General features: G+C 45.3%; 1 protein-coding gene across 1 annotated transcript in view; it reads right to left on the reverse strand.

Annotated features, from left to right (window-relative positions):
* LOC138637737 (uncharacterized) overlaps positions 1–22944 on the reverse strand; it is a 383106-nt gene that overhangs the window by 351841 nt on the left and 8321 nt on the right. Inside the window, exons 2-5 of the mRNA XM_069726649.1 lie at positions 16568–16707; positions 7861–7933; positions 3980–4090; positions 1639–1752 (exon numbers count right to left, since the gene is read on the reverse strand). Of these exons, the coding sequence (XP_069582750.1) occupies positions 1639–1752; positions 3980–4090; positions 7861–7933; positions 16568–16704 (435 nt within the window). The 5' untranslated portion in view covers positions 16705–16707. The remainder of the gene's footprint in view (positions 1–1638; positions 1753–3979; positions 4091–7860; positions 7934–16567; positions 16708–22944) is intronic.

A 22944-nucleotide genomic window follows, 5' to 3' on the forward strand; every position in this document is an offset into this window, starting at 1 on the left:
AAAAAAAAATTCCACTGTCCCTGCACACCGAGGGTGGTGTTGGACAGTGCAAATCGCTGCAGCACAAGCGGTTTTGTGGTTAATGGACCCTGCCTAACGCTATCCCTGCTTCTGACAAAGCGGCAGCAACCTCTCCCTAAGCTCAGATCAGCAGCAGTAAGATGGCGGTCGGCGGGAACGCCTCTTTATAGCCCCTGTGACGTCGCAGACAGCAAGCCAATCACTGCAATGCCCTTCTCTAAGATGGTGGGGACCAGGACCTATGTCATCACGCTGCCCACACTCTGCGTTTACCTTCATTGGCTGAGAAATGGCGCTTTTCGCGTCATTGAAACGCGACTTTGGCGCGAAAGTCGCGTACCGCATGGCCGACCCCGCACAGGGGTCGGATCGGGTTTCATGAAACCCCGACTTAGCCAAAAGTCGGCGACTTTTGAAAATGTTCGACCCGTTTCGCTCAACCCTAGTGGGTAGTCAACTGATCAGTGGAGGTGTTGTGTGTTGTACCCCCACTAAACTCATATAGAAGACTATAGTAAGACTAGGCCATGAATGTAAAACCATGTTCCCCTGGTTGCAGTTTGCTGATTGGTTTACTCACCATCCCCAGGACTAGCGCTTAGTTTCCACCACTACTCTCGGTGTCTATAATTGTATGCAGCGCTGTCATCATGGTGACATAGCTGCAGCCAATCAGTGAGCTCAGCAGCTCTAGGTGGCGTGTGCTGTTTATTCGGACAGAGCTCAGTTATTGGCTCCAATGCTGTTGACGTGACATCGGCACTGCAGACAATAAAAGACCCCGGGAGCAGCACTGGACCAGGGGAGGGGGAGTCAAGAGGAGTTTGCAGCTGAGAAACAGTTCTCAAAAACCAGAATAATCCTGTAAGTCCCAAGTTGTATACTAATGCCTGACTTACGATACACTTTATTGATCCCGGGGGAAATTATGGTGTAAATAAACTTGGATTAAAAATACTTTTGTAGTAATGAATAACACATAACTATTTATGTGTAAAGACCTGCTTGAAAAAAATGAACCTTTAGTGTCCCTCTTATACAATCCAAAAAGTTGGAAGGCATGTATAATATTATTATTCAAAACACTTTGAGTAGCTCGCGTCTTCAGCAATTTCACATTCACGATATCTTTCCAGTATTTGATCTCGGTAGAATAGAGAAGCCACTGTAGACTATGACGTTTGCTTACGGACCTTCACACAGCGTTCTCTCCCATATTCAGGGGCCCTGTCGGGGCTTATGTCTGAACTTGTCCCCCCTTGCAAAACATGATTCAAGCATATGCACCGATGGGGCCATTGACTATAATGGTGCAGACGGAGTCACCGTGTGCTTTGTCATGCATCATTTTCAGCAGTTTATGCCTATTGGAGGCGGACAGCCACTCACAGTAGACTACGTCTTGGTGTCCACCTCTAATAGGTGTATATGGATGAAAATGATGCAGGACAGAGCACCCGGTGACTCCGCCTGCACCATTATAGTCAACAGCCCGACGGGACCACTGAACGTGGCGAAGAACGTAGCATGAAAGGGCTCGTAGAGATTATACACACCTCCACGAGATGCCTCTTCAAAGAGAACGCTGGCTAAGAAAATGGCAGAATTGTGACCTACCTTGTACTGAGGGTAACATTGCTCCATGACACTTGTGTGACGACAGAACCTCTTCCACCTCAGCATGTGCAAGTATTTACTTCGGACTAATTGATGGATTCTGTCAGTGAAAAACTTTGACAGAAATATTTGAATTCTTAATATACATTTTTTATATTCCATATTATATTTACCATAAGAAGATTCTATATGGATTAGCTAAATAATGTGGATTATTACCAAGGGACATGTTATACAGGGTATGGTCCTTTGTCCATTGTATGTATATATATTTATACATACAGTGACCAACAATCATTTAATTACCTTACTTATCCAGATTTTTTACTTAACATAAAATATAGAAAACAAAGTTCTAAAATCTATATTCTAGGTGTAGTATTATAAACAGTTGTCAATTTAACTTAACACAACATATTGCTCATTGTTTACGTTTTTGTTCACTGCAATTGTTAAAAAAAAACAGTCATTAAAGTTTATAGCAAAAATACAGCCTAAAACAAAACAGGTTAATACAGCCTGTAAACCAAACGAATAAGGAATTGATGAATTAGACCATGTGCGGGGGAGGGGGTGGTATACAGAGAGGTTTGTGAGAGCCTGTGGGTTTGTTTTTTGTTTTTTTACAATACACTGGGGGAGCAATAAACTGGGGACTGGAGGCAATACACTGGGAGAGCAATAAACTGGGGAGGCAATACAGTGGGGCAGAATAAACTGGAGAGGCAATACAGAGGGAAGGCAATATACTGGGGAGGCAACACAGTGGGGCAGAATAAACTGGGGAGGCAATACACTGAAGGAGCAATACACTGGGGACTGGATGCAATACACTGGGGGAGCAATACACTGGGGACTGGAGGCAATACACTGGGGGAGAAATACACTGGGGACTGGAGGCAATACACTGGGAGAGCAATAAACTGGGGAGGCAACACAGTGGGCAGAATAAACTGGGGAGGCAATACAGAGGGAAGGCAATATACTGGGGAGGCAATACACTGGAAGGAGCAATACACTGGGGACTGGAGGCAATACACTGAAGGAGCAATACACTGGGGACTGGAGGCAATACACTGAAGGAGCAATAAACTGGGGAGGCAACACAGTGGGGCAGAATAAACTGGGGAGGCAATACAGAGGGAAGGCAATATACTGGGGAGGCAATACACTGGAAGGAGCAATACACCGAGGACTGGAGGCAATACACTGGAAGGAGCAATACACCGAGGACTGGAGGCAATACACTGGAAGGAGCAATACACCGAGGACTGGAGGCAATACACTGGAAGGAGCAATACACCGAGGACTGGAGGCAATACACTGGGTGAGCAATAAATTGGGGACTGAGGCAATACACTGGGGGAGCAATAAACTGGGGACTGAGGCAATACACTGGGGGAGCAATAAACTGGGGACTGAGGCAATACACTGGGGGAGCAATAAACTGGGGACTGAGGCAATACACTGGGGGAGCAATAAATTGGGGACTGGAGGCAATACACTGGGGGAGCAATAAACTGGGGACTGAGGCAATACACTGGGGGAGCAATAAACTGGGGACTGGAGGCAATACACTTGGGGAGCAATAAATTGGGGACTGGAGGCAATACACTGGGGGAACAATAAATTGGGGACTGGAGGCAATACACTGGGGGAACAATAAACTGGGGAGGTAATACATTGGAAGGAGCAATACAGGGATGAGGCGATACACTAGAGAGAGCAATACACTGGGGAAAGGCCGATGAGAGGGGGCTGGTGGAGGGTTGGGATGGGAGTAAGACATTGATTAATTTATATTAATTGGGCACTGGAAATTATAGTTAATGGGAGACAGAGCTAGGTTATCACTTTATATTTTTAGCTATGTATGGTGCCGTCCCTTATTATATAGCATCATCTCTAGCTATGTATAGCAGCATGATGAAGGAGCTGAGACCCCAATTCTAGCGATGTCTCACTTATTTTACGGGAACAGAAGTTGTGACAGAGTCCCAGTTTTTCTGCTGCAGATCTAGCAGTGCTCAGAATGTAGAGCCCAATATAACCACACCACTGATTGGTGGCTTTCTCTGTACACTGTATATTGACAGAGAGCTGCTAATCAGTTCTGGTGTGTGGTTGGACTAGCAAGCAGGAGGAAGCAAGTCAGGTAGTGATAATCTCCTGCTGATTAAACACTGCATTAATAGAAATCGAAACACTTAGCCCAGTAAGTGACATATCACTGGACTCAGGGTCTCAGCTCCTACACTATACTGCTTTCAGAATACACAGCAAAAACCTGATTTCCTTTCAAGTAACCTATTGTATCAATGATATCAGAAGAAATGTTCACCTGATGTAATAGCAGAGGCAGATTATCCGCAGTGTATTCTCTTGTTAGACAGGTCTCCAGCTCTCGCTGCATGACATCAGCTTGAACAGTAATCGGTTTTGCTCCTGCCACCTCCGGTCCAAGTAAACAGTTTAATAAGTGAAAAAACGTAGCCTTTTCCAGCTATATACAGTATATTGATTTACACATTTGTATGAACACTGTATAATGTGAATAGAGAGAAGACTATAAAACAGTATGATGAGCATCAGCACATGGACCGCGGCCCAGAGCTCCCTGTCTGCAGATACCCTTACACATCACAGATTAGAGGCCACATACATTTAGCAGAAGAACCTCAAAATCCACCATTTTCAAGTGACTTTATGAATCAGAATTGCCGCAATAAAACCACTACTGAAGCATTGAAATACGTAAGGAGAATGGTGGGAGCTGCATTCAGTGACTCCAGTCCAGTGTCCCCCGATGTAACCTTAATACAAATAGTATGTGATGTGGAGAGTCAGAAAGTGAACTATCGAGATATCACCATTGTCCACTTTATGAAAATCAATAAAAGAATGGCAACCTGTTATGACGACTTAAAATGAAACTGACAGAAACGGTAACCCCCACCAAATCATTTATATGACTGTGTAGCCCTTTGAAAGATAATCAAATCGATCCCTTTATGACCCCCAAGCAGTGCTGCAGCAGTAAGGAATCACATTTTGAAGCTATATCTGGAAGTGCATTGGGGCGTGATGATGCAGTCCTAGCTTCGCAGTGTCACTCTGTGTTTCCTACAAAGCTGGACCCTCCCCTGCCTGATTGACAGGTCCTTTGCTCTGGTACTTGACCACCGACCTGTCAATCAGCCGGGGAGAGTCCTTCTATGTAGGAAATACATTGGATCTTATTTGAATTCTGGGTATTTATGACTGTCCCCCCGGCTCCCTTATACAGTGGGGCAAAAAAGTATTTAGTCAGTCAGCAATAGTGCAAGTTCCACCACTTAAAAAGATGAGAGACGTCTGTAATTTACATCATAGGTAGACCTCAACTATGGGAGACAAACTGAGAAAAAAAAATCCAGAAAATCACATTGTCTGTTTTTTTAACATTTTATTTGCATATTATGGTAGTAAATAAGTATTTGGTCAGAAACAAAATTTCATCTCAATACTTTGTAATATATCCTTTGTTGGCAATGACAGAGGTCAAACGTTTTCTGTAAGTCTTCACAAGGTTGCCACACACTGTTGTTGGTATGTTGGCCCATTCCTCCATGCAGATCTCCTCTAGAGCAGTGATGTTTTTGGCTTTTCGCTTGGCAACACGGACTTTCAACTCCCTCCAAAGGTTTTCTATAGGGTTGAGATCTGGAGACTGGCTAGGCCACTCCAGGACCTTGAAATGCTTCTTACGAAGCCACTCCTTCGTTGCCCTGGCGGTGTGCTTTGGATGATTGTCATGTTGAAAGACCCAGCCACGTTTCATCTTCAATGCCCTTGCTGATGGAAGGAGGTTTGCACTCAAAATCTCACGATACATGGCTCCATTCATTCTTTCATGTACCCGGAACAGTCGTCCTGGCCCCTTTGCAGAGAAACAGCCCCAAAGCATGATGTTTCCACCACCATGCTTTACAGTAGGTATGGTGTTTGATGGATGCAACTCAGTATTCTTTTTCCTCCAAACACGACAAGTTGTGTTTCTACCAAACAGTTCCAGTTTGGTTTCATCAGACCATAGGACATTCTCCCAAAACTCCTCTGGATCATCCAAATGCTCTCTAGCAAACTTCAGACGGGCCCGGACATGTACTGGCTTAAGCAGTGGGACACGTCTGGCACTGCAGGATCTGAGTCTATGGTGGCGTAGTGTGTTACTTATGGTAGGCCTTGTTACATTGGTCCCAGCTCTCTGCAGTTCATTCACTAGGTCCCCCCGCGTGGTTCTGGGATTTTTGCTCACCGTTCTTGTGATCATTCTGACCCCACGGGGTGGGATTTTGCGTGGAGCCCCAGATCGAGGGAGATTATCAGTGGTCTTGTATGTCTTCCATTTTCTAATTATTGCTCCCACTGTTGATTTCTTCACTCCAAGCTGGTTGGCTATTGCAGATTCAGTCTTCCCAGCCTGGTGCAGGGCTACAATTTTGTTTCTGGTGTCCTTTGCCAGCTCTTTGGTCTTCACCATAGTGGAGTTTGGAGTCAGACTGTTTGAGGGTGTGCACAGGTGTCTTTTTATACTGATAACAAGTTTAAACAGGTGCCATTACTACAGGTAATGAGTGGAGGAAAGAGGAGACTCTTAAAGAAGAAGTTACAGGTCTGTGAGAGCCAGAAATCTTGATTGTTTGTTTCTGACCAAATACTTATTTTCCACCATAATATGCAAATAAAATGTTAAAAAAACAGACAATGTGATTTTCTGGATTTTTTTTTCTCAGTTTGTCTCCCATAGTTGAGGTCTACCTATGATGTAAATTACAGACGCCTCTCATCTTTATAAGTGGTGGAACTTGCACTATTGCTGACTGACTAAATACTTTTTTGCCCCACTGTATATATAATGCACTTCCAGATAAGGCTTCAAAATGTGAGTTCTTGCTGCTGCAGCACTGCTTGGGGGGGGTCATAAATGGATTGATTGGGTTATATTTTAAAGGGCTGCACCATCATATTTATGGCCCGAGGAGGTTTACATTTTCTGACGGGTTCCCTTTAACACTTGGAAAATATACAGAAAAATCCTTATATGATAAGAGGTGACCAGACGTTTCACTGAGTCATGTATGCTAAGCTAAGTGCATGACAGATCAGATATAGCTAGTAAAGCTCGCTGTACATCCTATTGGCTAAAATACCTGGGCGGCACAGCAGATATTAAAGGGCTTGTTTTCATCAACCTACTTATCTCCTGATGTTCCTCTGTAAAGGACAGTCTCTTTGCCATCTTTTCTGGCAAAGAAAGTGCATGACCACTGCAGCCAATCAGCCCCCACTGAAGTAAATGTGATCTGAGTAGGAAAATGCAGTGCCGGAAAATACTCACTACACAGCTTAGGGAGCTGCCATGTTAAAACGCTTTACAATGAATTTTCAATGGTTGTGGCCAAGTATCTGCTAGTATCTGCTAATGCCGTCTCCTAAAAGCTCGTGCACGTGCCTGCATTTTCAGTCCGAGTGTGATCTGACAAACCATCGAATCGCACTCTGACCAATGTTATGCTATGGGGCCGAGGAAAAAAAAAAAATCGCTGCATGCCTGAGTTTGATCCAATATTCAGATCGCACTCAGCTGTACAAGTGAATGAGTCCATGGAAACCATTGGATTGCACTCGGATGACATCTGAGTGCAGTCCAGTTTTTACTGACTGACAGAATGGAGAAGATGGAGAAATTGGAAATTGTATCACACTCTTATCAAACTGTGATCAGAGTGTGATTATTAGTGATGAGCGAATATACTCGTTACTTGAGATTTCTCGAGCATGCTCGGGGGTCCTCCAAGTATTTTTTAGTGCTCAGAGTTTTAGTTTTTCTTGCCGCAGCTGAATGATTTACATCTGTTAGCCAGCATAAGTACATGTGGGGGTTGCCTGGTTGCTAGGGAATCCCCACGTGTTATCAAGCTGGCTAACAGATGTAAATCATTCAGCTGCGGCAAAAAAAATGAAATCTCCGAGCACTAAAAAAATACTCGGAGGACCCCCGAGCGTGCTAGGGAAATCTCGAGTAACGAGTATATTCGCTCATCACTAGTGATTATCATATTCAGCAGCCCGATCCTATTGTATAAGAGAATATACGTTGGTGTGACCCTAGCCTTAGGACCCATTGTTAAAAGCAAAGTCCCTTTCAATATTCTGTGGTTCTGTAGGTGTACGTTTTACCTGTAAGCCTCTTTTCAGGATCATTTCTCTTTCATTCCTGTAGTATGCAATATCCTTTGGGATCGGCACAGAGCTAGAATTTGAATCAGTAAACATTTCTTAAACATATTGATAATGACAAGTACATATGCTTAAAAAGTAGTAAGCAATAAAGGTCTATGACTGTAACAACTAGGAATATCTGGAAACCATTGTAATTCAATAGGGCATTTTGTTTATGTAGTTCTAGTTCTCAAAGAGACATAAAGGAGCGCTTAATATTAATAAAAGAAAAAAATTAAACTGAAAAATCAAGATCATCCATTCCTTTGTTCTAACAAACTGGGGCCTGGTGGTAAGGCAACTGACTGTAGCTGGCCATGTCTGCAGTATGACTCTCCCCTTTGGCTAATTCACATGCATTAGTAGGTCGTCAGCCAAAAATGGAAGCGATCAGCAGGAAATTATCCATTGAGTTTTCGTCAGTATTCGGCTACGGTCACACTATCATTATGTGGTCAGTATTCTCCATCAGTATCTGTAAGCCAAAACCAGGAGTGGAACAATCAGAGGAAAAGTATAATAGAAACACGTCACCAGTTCTGTATTTATCACCCACTCCTGGTTTTGGCAAACAAATACTGATGTAAAATGTTAACCAAATACTGAAGGTGTGAACATGACCTTACTAGAAGACTGGTAGTTTCTGATGTATGCAGAAAATCCTGCAGACGGACAAACATTATGGGCCCGATTCATCAAGACGCTGTTCGTCTTGATGAGGGGTCATAACTAGTGTTGAGCGATACCTTCCGATATCGGGAAATATCAGGATCGGACTGGATCGGCCGATATCCAAAAAATATCGGATATCGCCGATACCGATACCGGAAACCAATTCAAGTCAATGGGACACAAATATCGGAATGAAAATAAACCCTTTCTTTCCTTGTAGGTTAATTCTACATGAAGAAAAACAACTAAGACTAATGTAGAATGTATTGGGGGAGGTGGAGGAGACATTAAAGGGGTATAGCCCAATCAAATGGAATAGCAGGAATTCATTTTTTTTTAAGACGTTCGGAGTTACAAAGATATTGACTATGTTAAGCGTTTTTATATTTTGTCAGATATTTATGTTTCACTACTTCCATGCTCTTCACCTTCTTTTTTACTCGCACACTTTCTCCTTTATCATCCTCAGCAGCAGCATCTTTTCCATCAACTTCTTCTTCACCTTATTCATCTTCTTCTTCTTCACCTTCTCCCTATTATTCTATTTTTTACATTTTTCATGTTCTTTTTATTCAACTATTATTCTTCATAATCAACTTCTTCATCTTCTTCATAGTCTTCTTCTTATTCATCATATTCGTATTTGTGACAGGCCTTCCTGTAGTTGTTATCTATAAAAGTTTGAAGATTACACCTTCTGTTCTGCCTGTCACAAAAGATTTACAACAGGATTTGTCCGCATTCAGTTTGGCCTGCAGCAGCAGGTTTTTTCCAGGGGCACCACGAGGAGGAACGGACTCACCCCCATACACTGCTTAGTCTTCTTCTGCTTATCATTTAGATAATATCTTTTGCTCTGATTTATAGTCTTATGCTTAATGTTCTTCTGCTTTTTGTTCTGCAGCTTCTTGTTCTTCTGCTTCTCGGTCTTCAGGGTCGTCATCTTTAGGGTCTTGAACTTGGAAATGTAGCAGAAGGTACAAGAGCAAAAGACCCTGCCGAGAACCAGCTGACGGTACAGGAACCTGGATGGCTAGCCAAAGGTACAAGAGCCAATGGAACAACCGAGGACCAGCTGACGTTACTGGAACCCGGTTAGTAAGCAGGAGGTACCCGTGCCAGAAAGCACTACCAAGGACCACCAGACGTTGGTGGAACTCAGATACCGAGAAGGAGGCACCTAAGCCAAAGCCTCTGCCTGGAACCAGCTGACGGTACTGGAACCAGGATGGGTAGCAGAAGGTACAAGAGCCAATGGAACTACCGAGGACCAGCTGACGGTACTGGAACCCGGTTACGAAGCAGGAGGTACCCGTGCCAGAAAGCACTAACAAGGACCAGCAGACGTTGGTGGAACTCAAATACCGAGAAGGAGGCACCTAAGCCAAAGGCTCTGCCTGGATCCAGCTGACGGTACTGGAACCCAGGGGGACCTAATCAAGATTGACTTCCAAAGAACCAGCTAATGGTGCTGGAACTCAGATAGGCAGCAGAAGGTCCACATGAAAAAAAAAGTAGCAAGGCCGCGAGCCGGCCGCAGTTACCGAAACCCACAGTCCTACAGGGGGAGCTTGTCCTATTGACACTACGGAACCAGCCTTGATTGCCAGATCCCGCAGCCCACATAGGAAGCACCTAAACTGCAGGCACCATAGTCGGCTAACCCAACCGCAACACGACAGGACAACGTATTGGAAGCAAAGTGACCTTGACACTACCCGGAAACAGCTGGCGTGCTGGAACCAGGCTGGGCAGGAGGGAGTACCCGTGCCAAAGACACTGCTGGGAAACAGCTGGCGGTGCTGGAACCCAGGGTAAATACTATAAACAGAGTGGAGCCAGAGGCCTAATTGGAGCAAGTTTAATATCTGTACTAGTGTGAATGTGGAGGGAGCAGGAGAAATTGCCGCACACACAGCTGAGGATCAGCTGACGTTACTGAACCCCAATAACACAGGAGCAGGTGTTGACTGTGCAGATGGCACGTCTGAGCGGCAACTGGCGGTGTTGGAGCCCAGGGATTACAGGAGAAACAGAGTGTAGGCAGAGGCCTAATTGGAGCAAGTTTAAAATCAGTAGTAGTGTGAATGTGGACAGAGCAGGAGAAATTGCCGGACACACAGCTGAGGATCAGCTGACGTTACTGAACCCCAATAACACAGGAGCAGGTGTTGACTGTGCAGATGGCACGTCTGAGCACCAACTGGCAGGGTTGGAGCCCAGGGATTACAGGAGAAACAGAGTGAAGGGAGGCCTAATTTGAGCAAGTTTAATATCTGCAGTAGTGTGAATGTGGAGGGAGCAGGAGAAATTGCCGGATCCACAGCAGGGGATCAGCTGACGTTACTGAACCCCAATAACACGGCAGCAAGTGTTGACTGTGCAGGTGGCATTTCTAAGCAGCAACTGGCGGTGTTGGAGCCCAGGGTCAATACTACAAACGGAGTGGAGGCAGAGGCCTAATTGGAGCAAGTTTAAAATCTGTAGTAGAGTGAGTGTGGACGGAGCACGAGAAATTGCCGGATACACAGCAGGGGTTCAGCTGACGTTACTGAACCCCAATAACACGGCAGCAAGTGTTGACTGTGCAGAGGGCACTTCTGAGCAGCAACTGGCGGTGTTGGAGCCCAGGGCCAATACTATAAACGGAGTTGAGGCAGAGGCCTAATTGGAGCAAGTTTAAAATCTGTAGTAGTGTGAATGTGGAGAAAGCAGGAGAAATTGCCAGATACACAGCAGGGGATCAGCTGACGTTACTGAACCCCAATAACACGGCAGCAAGTGTTGACTGTGCAGTTCTACTTCTATTCTGCAGCATGGGCACATAGCCTAAAGTGCAGCATTTTTTACCCTTGAAAAATGTGTGACATAAGCACAGCATGTGAACACTCCCTTATACTCTTGTAGTCAGGGCTGCCATCAGGGCATCACTGCCCTCACTACTGTATGTGGCCAGGTGAGCAGAATCAAAAAGGGGGGCCCGAACACGCTGGCAGCCTGCTCCAGGCGGGCCCCCCTTTCTTTGCCTCTGCTCATTGGGCCCCAGGGACATTTTGTTCAGGGCCCCCACATGCCAGATGCACAACAACACTGTGGTGATTTAAAGATACACCTACAGTGTTGTCAATGCATCCGGCGGAAGGAAATGGGCATTGTACCTTTAAGCTGCAGCCAGCCCAGGTGCATCATGGTCCTGTGTCTGAGATCATATAACACACTGCATGCACTTCCTCAGAGCAGCGTGTGGCGTACCACAAGTATTGTCGGCAAGCTGGCTGAGGTGGCGGGCAGTGTCTGAGGAAAGTGAGGACAGTACGTCTGGTGAGAGACTGCGGGTGGCTCTGTGCTGCTTCTGGCAGCGGGTTGCTAATGAGGGGAGGCAAGTGGGGACTGGGAGTTTGCGTCCCACAGGGCCCAGGGAGAGGCTAGTGTGGAGGGAACTGGGGGTCTGCATCCCACAGGGCCCAGAGGGAAGCTAGTGAGGAGGGGACTGGGGGTCTGCCTCCCACTGGGCCCAGGGAAGTCCTAGTGAGAGGATTGGGGACCTGCATCCCACAGGGGAAGGCTACTGAGGGGAGGTTTCTGAATGGAGTGAGGGGAGGCTATTGAGGGGAGACTTCTGAATGGAGTGAGGGGAGGTGGCTGGGTGGAGTGAGGGGAGGCTATTTAGGGCAGGCTGCTGAGTGGAGTGAGGGGAGGCTATTGAGGGGAGACTGCTGAGTGGAGTGAGGGGAGGCTATCGAGGGGAGTTTGCTAAGTGGAGTGAGGGGAGGCTGTTCAGTGGAGGAGTGAGGGGAGGCTGCTGAGTGGAGTGAGGGGAGGCTGCTGAGTGGAGTGAGGGGAGGCTATTGAGGGGAGGCTGCTGAGTGTAGTGAGGGGAGGCTGCTGAGTGGAGTGAGGGGAGGCTATTGAGGGGAAACTGCTGAATGGAGTGAGGGGAGGCTGCTGAATGGAGTGAGGGGAGGCTGCTGAGTGGAGTGAGGGGAGGCTATTGAGGGGAGGCTGCTAAGTGGAGTGAGGGGAGACTATTGAGGGGAGGCTGCTGAGTGGAGCGAGGGGAGGCTGCTGAGTAGAGTGAGGGGAGGCTATTGAGGGGAGGCTGCTGAGTGGAGTGAGGGGAGGCTGTTCAGTGGAGTGTGGGGAGGCTGGTGAGTGGAGTGAGGGGAGGCTGCTGAGTGGAGTGAGGGGAGGCTGCTGAGTCGAGTGAGGGGAGGCTATTGAGGGGAGGCTATTGAGGGGAAACTGCTGAATGGAGTGAGGGGAGGCTGCTGAGTGGAGTGAGGGGAGACTATTGAGGGGAGGCTGCTGAATGAAGTGAGGGGAGGCTGCTGAGTGGAATGAGGGGAGGCTATTGAGGGGAGGCTGCTGAGTGGAGTGACAATTGCGTTTCAAGAGGGTGCCAACCTCTACAAACAGGTAGGAACAAGAATAGTTGACAAATGTAAAGAGTTGTGGAATTAATGGTGCTATAACATTGAGTAAAATAAAAGTGGTGACCGCGCTTTACTTTTGACTACTTGATTTTTTTTATATTATCACTTTGAGTTCTCATGTTTTGAGGTGTATTTATGTGCTTGAATTTATAGGTTTTTAATAAATACCAATAAAGATATTTGTTAGCAGTGTATATTCGGTAAATATATATGCAGTAATATACACTGTTTACATTTATTTGGTGGGCAGGCTGAGGCGGCAGCGGTGGGCAGGCCGAGATGACCATTAGATTCTTCTTGACTGGGTGACGGGCGCGGCAGTACCACTGGCCGTGTGAGTAATTTAAGTCCATGTATTAATTTGTCCACAATTTCAGTAAGTGATTGTATGATACAATCTTTCCATCCCCTTTCCCCTTCCAGAATGTATAAGCTACTGGATGATCCTGACCTGCTGAAAAACCAAATGCCCAATTACAACATCAGGCAGCAGCTCTCAGGATCATCGGGTAGCTTATAAGTTTTGGCTGGAGGTTGGAAGGGGAGGGGAGATTGATTAATGCAAGTGAGTATATATGATTGGGAAACGTCTTTATTATTATAGCAGTGTAATTATTGAAAGGAGAAAATTGGTATGCACTCGCACAGCAGTGCATGGACTGGGCGCCGATCTCCATGCTGTGAGGCTGCTGAGTCCAGGTCAGGAGACCCACGGCCGGTACATGCACTGTGGTCCAAGTGCAGATCAATATTCACCAATGGTTCCTCTAGTCAGATTCTATCCGGGAGTCCGCATTTCACAACCTTGCAGCCACGTGACTGGCGAATCCTCAGCGCACAGTGAGAATTTGCACAAAAAAAAAAATTGGGTATGTTAACAAGTGTTTAATAGGATAGAGTAGAGTAGAGCCTGGCCAAAAGAGTCTACCTTGTCGTGGTGGTGGATTAAAAAATGATTTGGTCAAAACAAAAGCTGATGATGATATATTGAAACTGGTGTTAATGTATGATTTATGAGGACGTGATGCAGGAGTGGAGTTTTTCCAAGAGACGGCGGTGGGACTGTGGAAGGTTCGAGGGGTGGAGGCGGAGCTGGGGTGGAGGTGGAACTGGGGTGGAGCCTGGGTGGAGTTTCAAGGGGGCCCTAAAATTTTTACAGTATGGGGCCCTGAAATTCCTAGTGGCAGCCCTGCTTGTAGTAGGCAAAATGGCAGTGTATAACACATCTGATATGGGAAAAAAGTAACTATCTCACTAAATTGTAGAAGTTGCACGAACTGCTAGTGAAGTGTCTATCATCAAGACTGTTGACTATTTCCAACAACAACCGGCAGAAGCATATACAGTCATAGCCGAAAGTGTTGGCGCCCATGAAATTGTTTCAGAAATGAAGTACCGTACTTCTCCCAGAAAATTATTGTAATTACACGTTTTGTTATACACATGTTTATTTCCTTTGTGTCTATTGGAACATTACAATAAAAAACTGAGAAAAAAGGCAAATTAGACCTAATTTGACACAAAACCCCCAAAATGGCACGGGCAAAATTGTTGGCACTCTCAACTTAATATTTGGTTCCACACCCTTTAGAATAAATAACTGCAATCAATCGCTTCTTATAACCATCAACAAGCTTTTCACACCTCTCAACTGGAATTTTGGGCAACTCTTCGTTTGCAAACTGCTCAAGGTCTCTCATATTTGAAGGGTGCCTTCTCCCAACAACAATGATGAGATCTCTCCACAGGTGTTCAATGCGATTTAGATCTGGACTCATTGCTAGCCACTTCAGAACTCTCCAGTGATTTGTTTCCATCAATTTCTGGGTGCGTCTGAAGTATGTTTGAGGTCTTTGTCCTGCTGGAAGACCCATGATCTAGGACTCAAATCCTGTTTTCTCACACTCTGCACTACATTACGACCTGTAATCCTTTGGTAATCTTCAGATTTCATGATGCCTTGCACACAGTCAAGGCACTCAGTGTCACAAGAAGCAAAATAACCCCAAAACATCTTTGAACCTCCACCATATTTGACTGTAGGTGCGGTGTTCTTTTCTTAGTAGGCCTCATTCTATTTTTGGCAAACAGCAGATTGATGTACTTTACCAAAAAGCTCTATCTTAGTTTCATTTGTCCACAAGATGCTTTACCAGGAGGATTTTGGTTTACTCACGAACATTTTGCCAAACTGCAGTTCCTCCTGGGTTCTCCTGGGTCTCCTGTCATAGCATTTCATTTCATTCAAATGTCAATGTATAGTTTGTGCTGACAGTGATGCACCCTGAGCCTGCAGGATATCTTGAATTTCTTTGGAACTTGATTGGGGCTGCTTATCCACCATCCAGACTATCCTGCATTGCAACATTTCATCAATTTTTCTCTGCCATCCACGTCCAAGAAGTTTAGCTACAGTGCCATGGGTTGTAAACTTGTTGATTACATTGCGTACAGTGGAAAAAGGAAAATCAAGATCTCTGGAGATGGACTTGTAATCTTAAGACTGTTGATTCTAATCAACAATTTTGGTTATCAAGTCCTCAGACAGTTCTCTTCTCCTATTTCTGTTCTCCATGCTTAGTGTGGCACACACAGACACAAAATGCAAAGATTGTGTGAACTTCTCTTTTAATCGGGTTTCAAATGTGATCTTAATATTGCTCACACCTGCTACTTGCTGCAGGTGAGTTTGAATGAGAGTCACAGACTTGAAACAAAGTTGTTTACCCACAATTTTGTAAAGGTGCCAACAATTGCAGCCGGGCCATTTTGGGGGGTTTCCTGTGAAATTATGTCCAATTTACCTTTTTTTCTCTTTTTTGTGTTGTTCCAATACACACCATGTAAATAAACATGTGTATAACAAAACATGTGTAATTACAATAATTTTCTGGGAGAAATTCTTCATTTTCTGGCACAATTACAAATGTGCTAACACTCCCAAGCATGACTGCATATGGCTTTTGACCAAAAGAAATGTCACATAGAACCAGAGGATGATGGAATTATAAATCAGAAAATGGTGTTCAGAGATGTACTGTAGCTTTAAAGGGAATCTGTCACCAGGTTTTTGTCATTTAATCTGAGAGCAGCATAATGTAGAGGCAGAGACCCTGATTCCAGAGATGTGTCACTTACTGGCCTGCTTAGTGCAGTTTTGATAATATCTGTTTTTAAGCAGTAGATTATCACTAGAGGACAAATAAACCTGCTGACAGGTGGTCCTCCATATTCATGAGTTCTGTATAACCCTGCCCCACCAATGAATGGCAGCTTTCTGTATACACTATGCTTGGGCAGAAAGCAGCCAATCAGTGGTTGGGTTATACAGAACTCAGCATTCAGAGAAGCGGTAGTTCTGCTGCAGAGAAAACAGCGATTTTATCAAAATGTCAGCAAGCAGAGCAGCAAGTCATCCATCGCTGGCATCAGGGTCCCAGTCCCTGCATTATGTCGCTCTCAGATGGGGTAGGAAAAACCCGGTGACAGATTCCCTCAAAATTAGAATGCAACAATACTATTTCCAGTACTTATTATCAGCATTTCATTTTTAAACCTACGTGTAGGCTCGAGAGGGGGTACCGTGGAGTACTCCATTTTCTTCTATTTCTGTCTTCAGTTCTGATAACTGAGATTCTAATTGCTTCTCCAGAAACTGTATTTTGTCACTTGATGAGATTCTATAAACCTCACTCATTATCTAAGATAAGAGCAAAACAAAGGGAAAATCAATCAATTGTGTACAGCAGATACATACATTATAAAAAAAAATGTCTAGTGTATAGATTTAAAGTTGAGTTTATGTACAATGATTTTTCTATGAAGGCTCATTTTGCAAGAGACGAGACTTTAAAGATTTCATCTCTTCGGGGACATTTATTCCATGTCAATAGAACATGCCATAATTGATTGATACATCCAGGTCCGACTTAGGGGACTCATATCTTTCTCGAGAATGGGGCCTCGGCGCGCTCTCACAAATGGGAAGGAGGCCGTGTATATGCAGCTCTCTCCATACATTTCATAGAATCATAGAATGATAAAGTTAGAAGGGACCTCCAGGGTCATCATGTCTAACCCCCTGATCAATGCAGCATTTAGCCTACGTTCACATTAGCGTTGCGCGCCGGTGCGTCGGCGACGCAACGCACGACGCACCAAAAACGCGCGCAAACGCACGCCAAAACGCTGCGTTTTGCGACGCGTGCGTCGTTTTTTGACGAAAATCGGACGCACAAAAAATGCAACTTGTTGCATTTTCTTGCGTCCGACGCTAGCGTCGGAAACGACGCACGTGTCGGAAAACGCTACCAAAAAAACGCACGCGTCCCCCATGTTAAACATAGGGGCGCGTCGCCGCTGCGTCGCCGACGCAACAGCGACGCACATTAGCGAAACGCTAATGTGAACGTAGCCTTACTAAACAATCTCAGACAGATGTCTGTCCAGCCTCTGGGTGAAGACTTCCAATGACGGAGAACTCACCACCTCTCGTGGCAGCCTGTTCCACTCATTAATCACCCTCAGTGTCAAAAAGTTTTTTTCTAGTATCTAATCTGTATGTTCGCCTTTTCAGTTTCATTCCAGTGCTTCTTATGTTTCTGCAACGCCCCAGAGTCCTGGTCGTTGCAGTAATGTCGTTCTTCCACTAGGGGGAGCGATGTTACGTCTGATGGCACCGAAGGAGTTCACCCTGCCAGGTATCACAGCCACACCCACACTTCACACACCGGCCACCAGGGGGAGCTAAATGTTCTATCTATTAGGCCACTCCTCACACTTGGGTAAAACTGGGGGGTTTGGTTAGGAAGTGAGGTCAGTTGGAGTTGGAGGGAGAAGGAGAAGCTGACTGGAGGGAGAAGGAGATAGTCAGCAGGAGAGGAGCAGACTGGGCTCGGCCCAGGGAGGAAAGAAGGACACGGAGCTGCGCCTGCAACCCATGCAGCAGACTCCTAAGGAAGGATAAGAAAGGAAGTGTGCCGTAGTGAGTGAGCACCGAAGTTGTAGCAACAGGAGTAAAACACCAGTGGGAGACCAGCTAGAAGCAGGCTGCCTCCCACTGAGCGCAGATCCGGTAGCCGGAACACCGAGGGAGTAATAGACTCTACGCTTTACTTCAGAGACCGGCAGGACAGTCGATTCCAAGTTGGCTGCCCGACCTAAGAACCTAAGCAGACAAGATGGCAACGCGGAGGAGGGGCGACGCTAGGGTCCCTATAAAATAGCCTCAGGCCACCACTGTCATACGGGTTTGTCCTATCCATCTGGGGGACAGAGAGAAGAGTAACAAGAGTGAGGACCCTATGGGAGCTAATGCACGTAGGGACCTACTACGTTACTGTGTGCAAGGGGAAGGCTACTGATTTCCACCTGGATAGGGGGACTCTGGAATTGCCATCAGACCGGCCGGACTCTGCCTACCCTGTCATCCGGCACCCTGGACTGTGGATGCTGAAGCCTTCAGTAAAGGTAAAGAGACTGCACCCATTGTGTCCTCATTATTCACCGCGCCTTGCACCATCCATCATCACCATCTACACTCCTGGGAAGCCCTGGGGATATACTTCACCTGTGGGAAGGTATACCATCTAGCTGCCATTCCATCACCCCAGCGGACCCCTAAGCAGCGTCGGTCATCCTGACCGAATACCACAGGTGGCGTCACGAACACTACCGTTTTCTACAAACTCTAACACCCTTTAATTGGGCGCCCCTCATAGGGTCACGGTCCGGGTCGGGCCACCGTGACATCCCAGCTGAGGGAACTGAAGGACCCGGTACCGAGTACACCATTGCCCGTATGTGGGGGCGATCCTTTTCCATGTGAAAACGAGGGCTTCAGAAATCTCAAAATTGACGTGGGTCGTGATTATGCAATTATATGAAAAAGTTTGGGCACCCCTATTAATCTTAAGCTTAATGTTTTATAAAAATTGTTTTTCTTTGCAACAGCTTTTTCAGTTTCATACAGTCATGGCCAAAATTATTGTCAGATAATACTCAGTTTCTTCCTGAAAATGATTGCAAACACAAATTATTTGGTATTATTATCTTCATTTTATTTGTCTTAAATGAAAAAACACAAAAAGAATTGTCCTAAAGCCAAATTGGATATAATTCCACACCAAACATAAAAAAGGGGGTGGACAAAAGTATTGGCACTGTTTGAAAAATCATGTGATGCTTCTCTAATTTGTGTAATTAACAGCACCTGTAACTTACCTGTGGCACCTAACAGGGGTGTCAATACTTTTGGCCATGACTGTATATCTAATAACTGTTGGACATAGTAATAAACAAAATTTGACAGGTGCGTAAGTATGGGCACCCTTACCATTTTCTTGTTTTAAATACTCCTACCTACTTTTTACTGACTTACTAAAGCACTTTTTTTGGTTTTCTAACCTCATTGAGCTTTGAACTTCATAGCCAGGTGTATGCAATCATGAGAAAAGCTACTTAAAGTGGCCACTTGCAAGTTGCTCTCCTGTTTGAATCTCCTCTGAAGAGTGGCATCGTGGGCTCCTCAAAACAACTGTCTAATGATCTAAAAAAACAAAGATTATCCAACATAGTTGTTCAGGGGAAGGATACAAAAAGCTGTCTCAGAGATTTAACCTGTCAATTTCCACTGTGAGGAACATAGTAAGGAAATGGAAGAACACAGGTACAGGCCAGAAGTGGCAGGCCAAGAAAAACATCAGAAAGGCAGAGAAGAATGGTGAGATCAGTCAAGGACAATCCTCAGACCACCTCCAGAGAGCTGCAGCATCAACTTGCTGCAGATGGTGTCACTGTGCATTGGTCAACTATACAACGCACTTTGCACAAGAAGAAGCTGTATGGGAGAGTGATGCAAAAGAAGCCGTTTCTGCAAGCACGCCACAAACAGAGTCGGCTGAGGTATGCAAAAGCACATTTGGTGAAGCTCCTGTGGACTGATAAAACCAAGATTGAGTTGTTCGATCCTACAAAAAGGCGTTATGCATGGCGGCCAAAAAACACAGCATTCCAAGAAAAACACTTGCTACCCACAGTAAAATTTGATGGTGGTTCCATCATGCTTTGGGGCTGTGTGGCCAATGCTGGCACCGGTAATCTTGCTAAAGTTGAGGGACGCATGGATTCCTCTCAGTATCAGCAGATTCTTGACAATAATGTTTATGAATCAGTGACAAAGTTGAAGTTACGCAGGGGATGGAACTTTCAGCAAGACAATGGTCCAAAACACCGCTCCAAATCTACTCAGGCATTCATGCAGAGGAACAATTACACTCTTCTGGAATGGCCCTCCCAGTCCCCAGACCTGAATATCATTGAACATCTGTGGGATCATTTGAAGAGGGCTATCTATGCTCGGCGACCATCAAACTTAACTGAACTGGAATTGTTTTGTAAAGAGGAATGGTCAAAAATACCTTCATCCAGGATCCAGGAACTCATTAAAAGCTACAGGAAGCGACTAGAGGCTGTTATTTTTGCAAAAGGAGGATCTACTAAATATTAATGTCACTTTTCTGGTGGGGTGCCCATACTTATGCACCTGTCAAATTTTGTTTGAATGCAGATGGCACATTTTCTGTTAGTACAATAAACCTCATTTCAAGGCAGAAACATTACTGTGTCCAACAGTTATTAGATATATGAAACTGAAATAGCTGTTGCAAAAAAAAAACAACTTTTATAAAACATTAAGCTTAAGATTAATAGAAGTGCCCACACTTTTTCATATAACTGTGTGTATGCACACTACTAGGGATACTGAGGTTCTGTATACAGCTTGTCAAGCCCAGCTTTGAATGCAAAGTCCAAATGTAAATTTTGGTGCAAATTTGGACTTTCTAGTATTGGCTAACCTACAACGGTAGCATTTGCTCCAAATAACCAGAGGCTGGGGAGGTCACATCTAGTTGCGGAATTGGAGAAGTAGCATCACGTGCATAATTTATTGATATATTTTTTCTGTTTGTGCCATCCATAAGAAATAGCTCCATAAGTAGGTAGTTATACAGTTTGTATTGAGCTGCTGGTTATAATATTATAGGAAAACAAACAAAGGAGGACTTGACCTAAAGTGGCAGAGTGCTGAATCTCTTCCCCAGTTTACACTTCCCATAAAAAGTCTCGGTATGTATGGTTCCAGTATAATCCATTATTTCCACTTGACCTTCACCCACTTATTGGTGTGAAGGTCAAATTGATGTTGCAGATTTTCTCCAGTATTCCTGCACAGCTCCACAACCCCTGGCCCACTTTATGACGGATATATCTATTATGGGGCAGGAAGGGGTTCCAATCCACAGCATATTGGATTCCCATTCTCATTTAAAGTCTATGGGACTTGTGAGGGGGTGGTTGAAGATTCCCACTCCACACCCCTTCTAAAGCCGTTTTTGTAGATATGATTACTTGTGTAAACATAAAAGCTGTTATTCGTGTTTTAGCCACTAGATGGCAGCGGTTTGCAGATTCATAGACTGTCATCTGTATGTCAGTTGGCACATTGAAATACCAATTGGAGTCCACAGCGTCAGTTGGAAAACTGAAGGATGACTGAGTGTTGCAGGCGGCCATCTTGGAGTGCAGTTTGTAAGAGGCAAATGTGACAGGAGCACAGGAGAGTTAAGAAGAACAGGTGTGTGCAGTGTGCTAGGAGCTGGTCAGATTACTGAGGAAAGGTGCAACTGTTCCGGTGATTCCTGTCAGAGAAGAAGAATCACTTTGGGGAGACGACTATGGTTGGATACAGAGTTAGATTCCACCTAAAGCCTCAGCTGTGACGTGAATGGCCTTCTGCTAGCCTGTCAGGCAAAAACTGCGCTCCAGGTGACAAGCCCAGGATCCACTCCACGGTCTCCCAGCTAAATGGTTGTTCGGACGATTAGATACCCACTTCTATGTTCAGTTAACGGCCGGCCCTGAGCTCAGGCCCCACCCTAGGGATCCCGGTGGGTGCGTACACACAGACTATAGAGAGAGTTTGGCGCCAAACCTAAATTCACAGAGACATTGTTTCTAAGAGGGCTATGTGAACTTTAGGCCTCTTTCACACTTCCGTCTTTCTTTTTCCGTCACAATGCGTCGTTTTGTGAAAAAAGTGGATCCAGCAAATGGTGCTGCTGGATCCATTTTTTTCTCATAGACTTCTATTAGCGACGGATTGTAACAGATGGCCTTCCATTTCATCTGTCATGCACTGGATCTGTCGGTAAATTGCTCTCCGTTGGGCGGAGCCAACGCACAGAGGAACTTTTTTGTGCACATCGGAAAATTGCTAAGGCCTCTTTCACACTTCTGTTGGAATGTGAACGTCGCAATGCGTCGTTCTGTGAAAAAAACGCATCCTGCAAAGTTGCCCGCAGGATGCGTTTTTTGCACATAGACTTTTATTACCGACGCATCGCAACGTATGGACACACGTTCCATACGTCGTGCACTGGATGCGTCGGTAATTGGTGGACCGTCGTCACAAAAAAAGTTCAATGTAACGTTTTTTGTACGACGCATCCACCATTTTCGACCGCGCATGCGCGGCCAAAACTCCGCCCCCTCCTCCCCGAAACTCATAATGGGCAGTGGATGCGTCTGAAAACTGCATCCGCTGCCCACGTTGTGCACTATTTTGCACAACGTCCGTTGGGCCGACAGTTTGCGACGACCCGTACTGACGGAAGTGTGAAAGAGGCCTAAGGCCCCTTTTACACTTCCGTCTTTGAGCTCCAGTCGAAATCCGTCGATTTTTGAAAAAACAGGATCCAGCAAATTTTTCTGCTGGATCGTGTTTTTTCCCATAGACTTGTATTACCGACGGATTGTGACGGATGGCCATCCGTTTCATCCGTCGCGCATTGGATCCATCAGAAAATTGCTGACCGTCGGGCGGAGAAAACGTTCAGGGGAACGTTTTTTCTGCACATCGGAAAATCGCTCAGTGACA

Source organism: Ranitomeya imitator, chromosome 5 (genome assembly GCF_032444005.1).
Source record: "Ranitomeya imitator isolate aRanImi1 chromosome 5, aRanImi1.pri, whole genome shotgun sequence".
Lineage (NCBI taxonomy): Eukaryota > Metazoa > Chordata > Amphibia > Anura > Dendrobatidae > Ranitomeya > Ranitomeya imitator.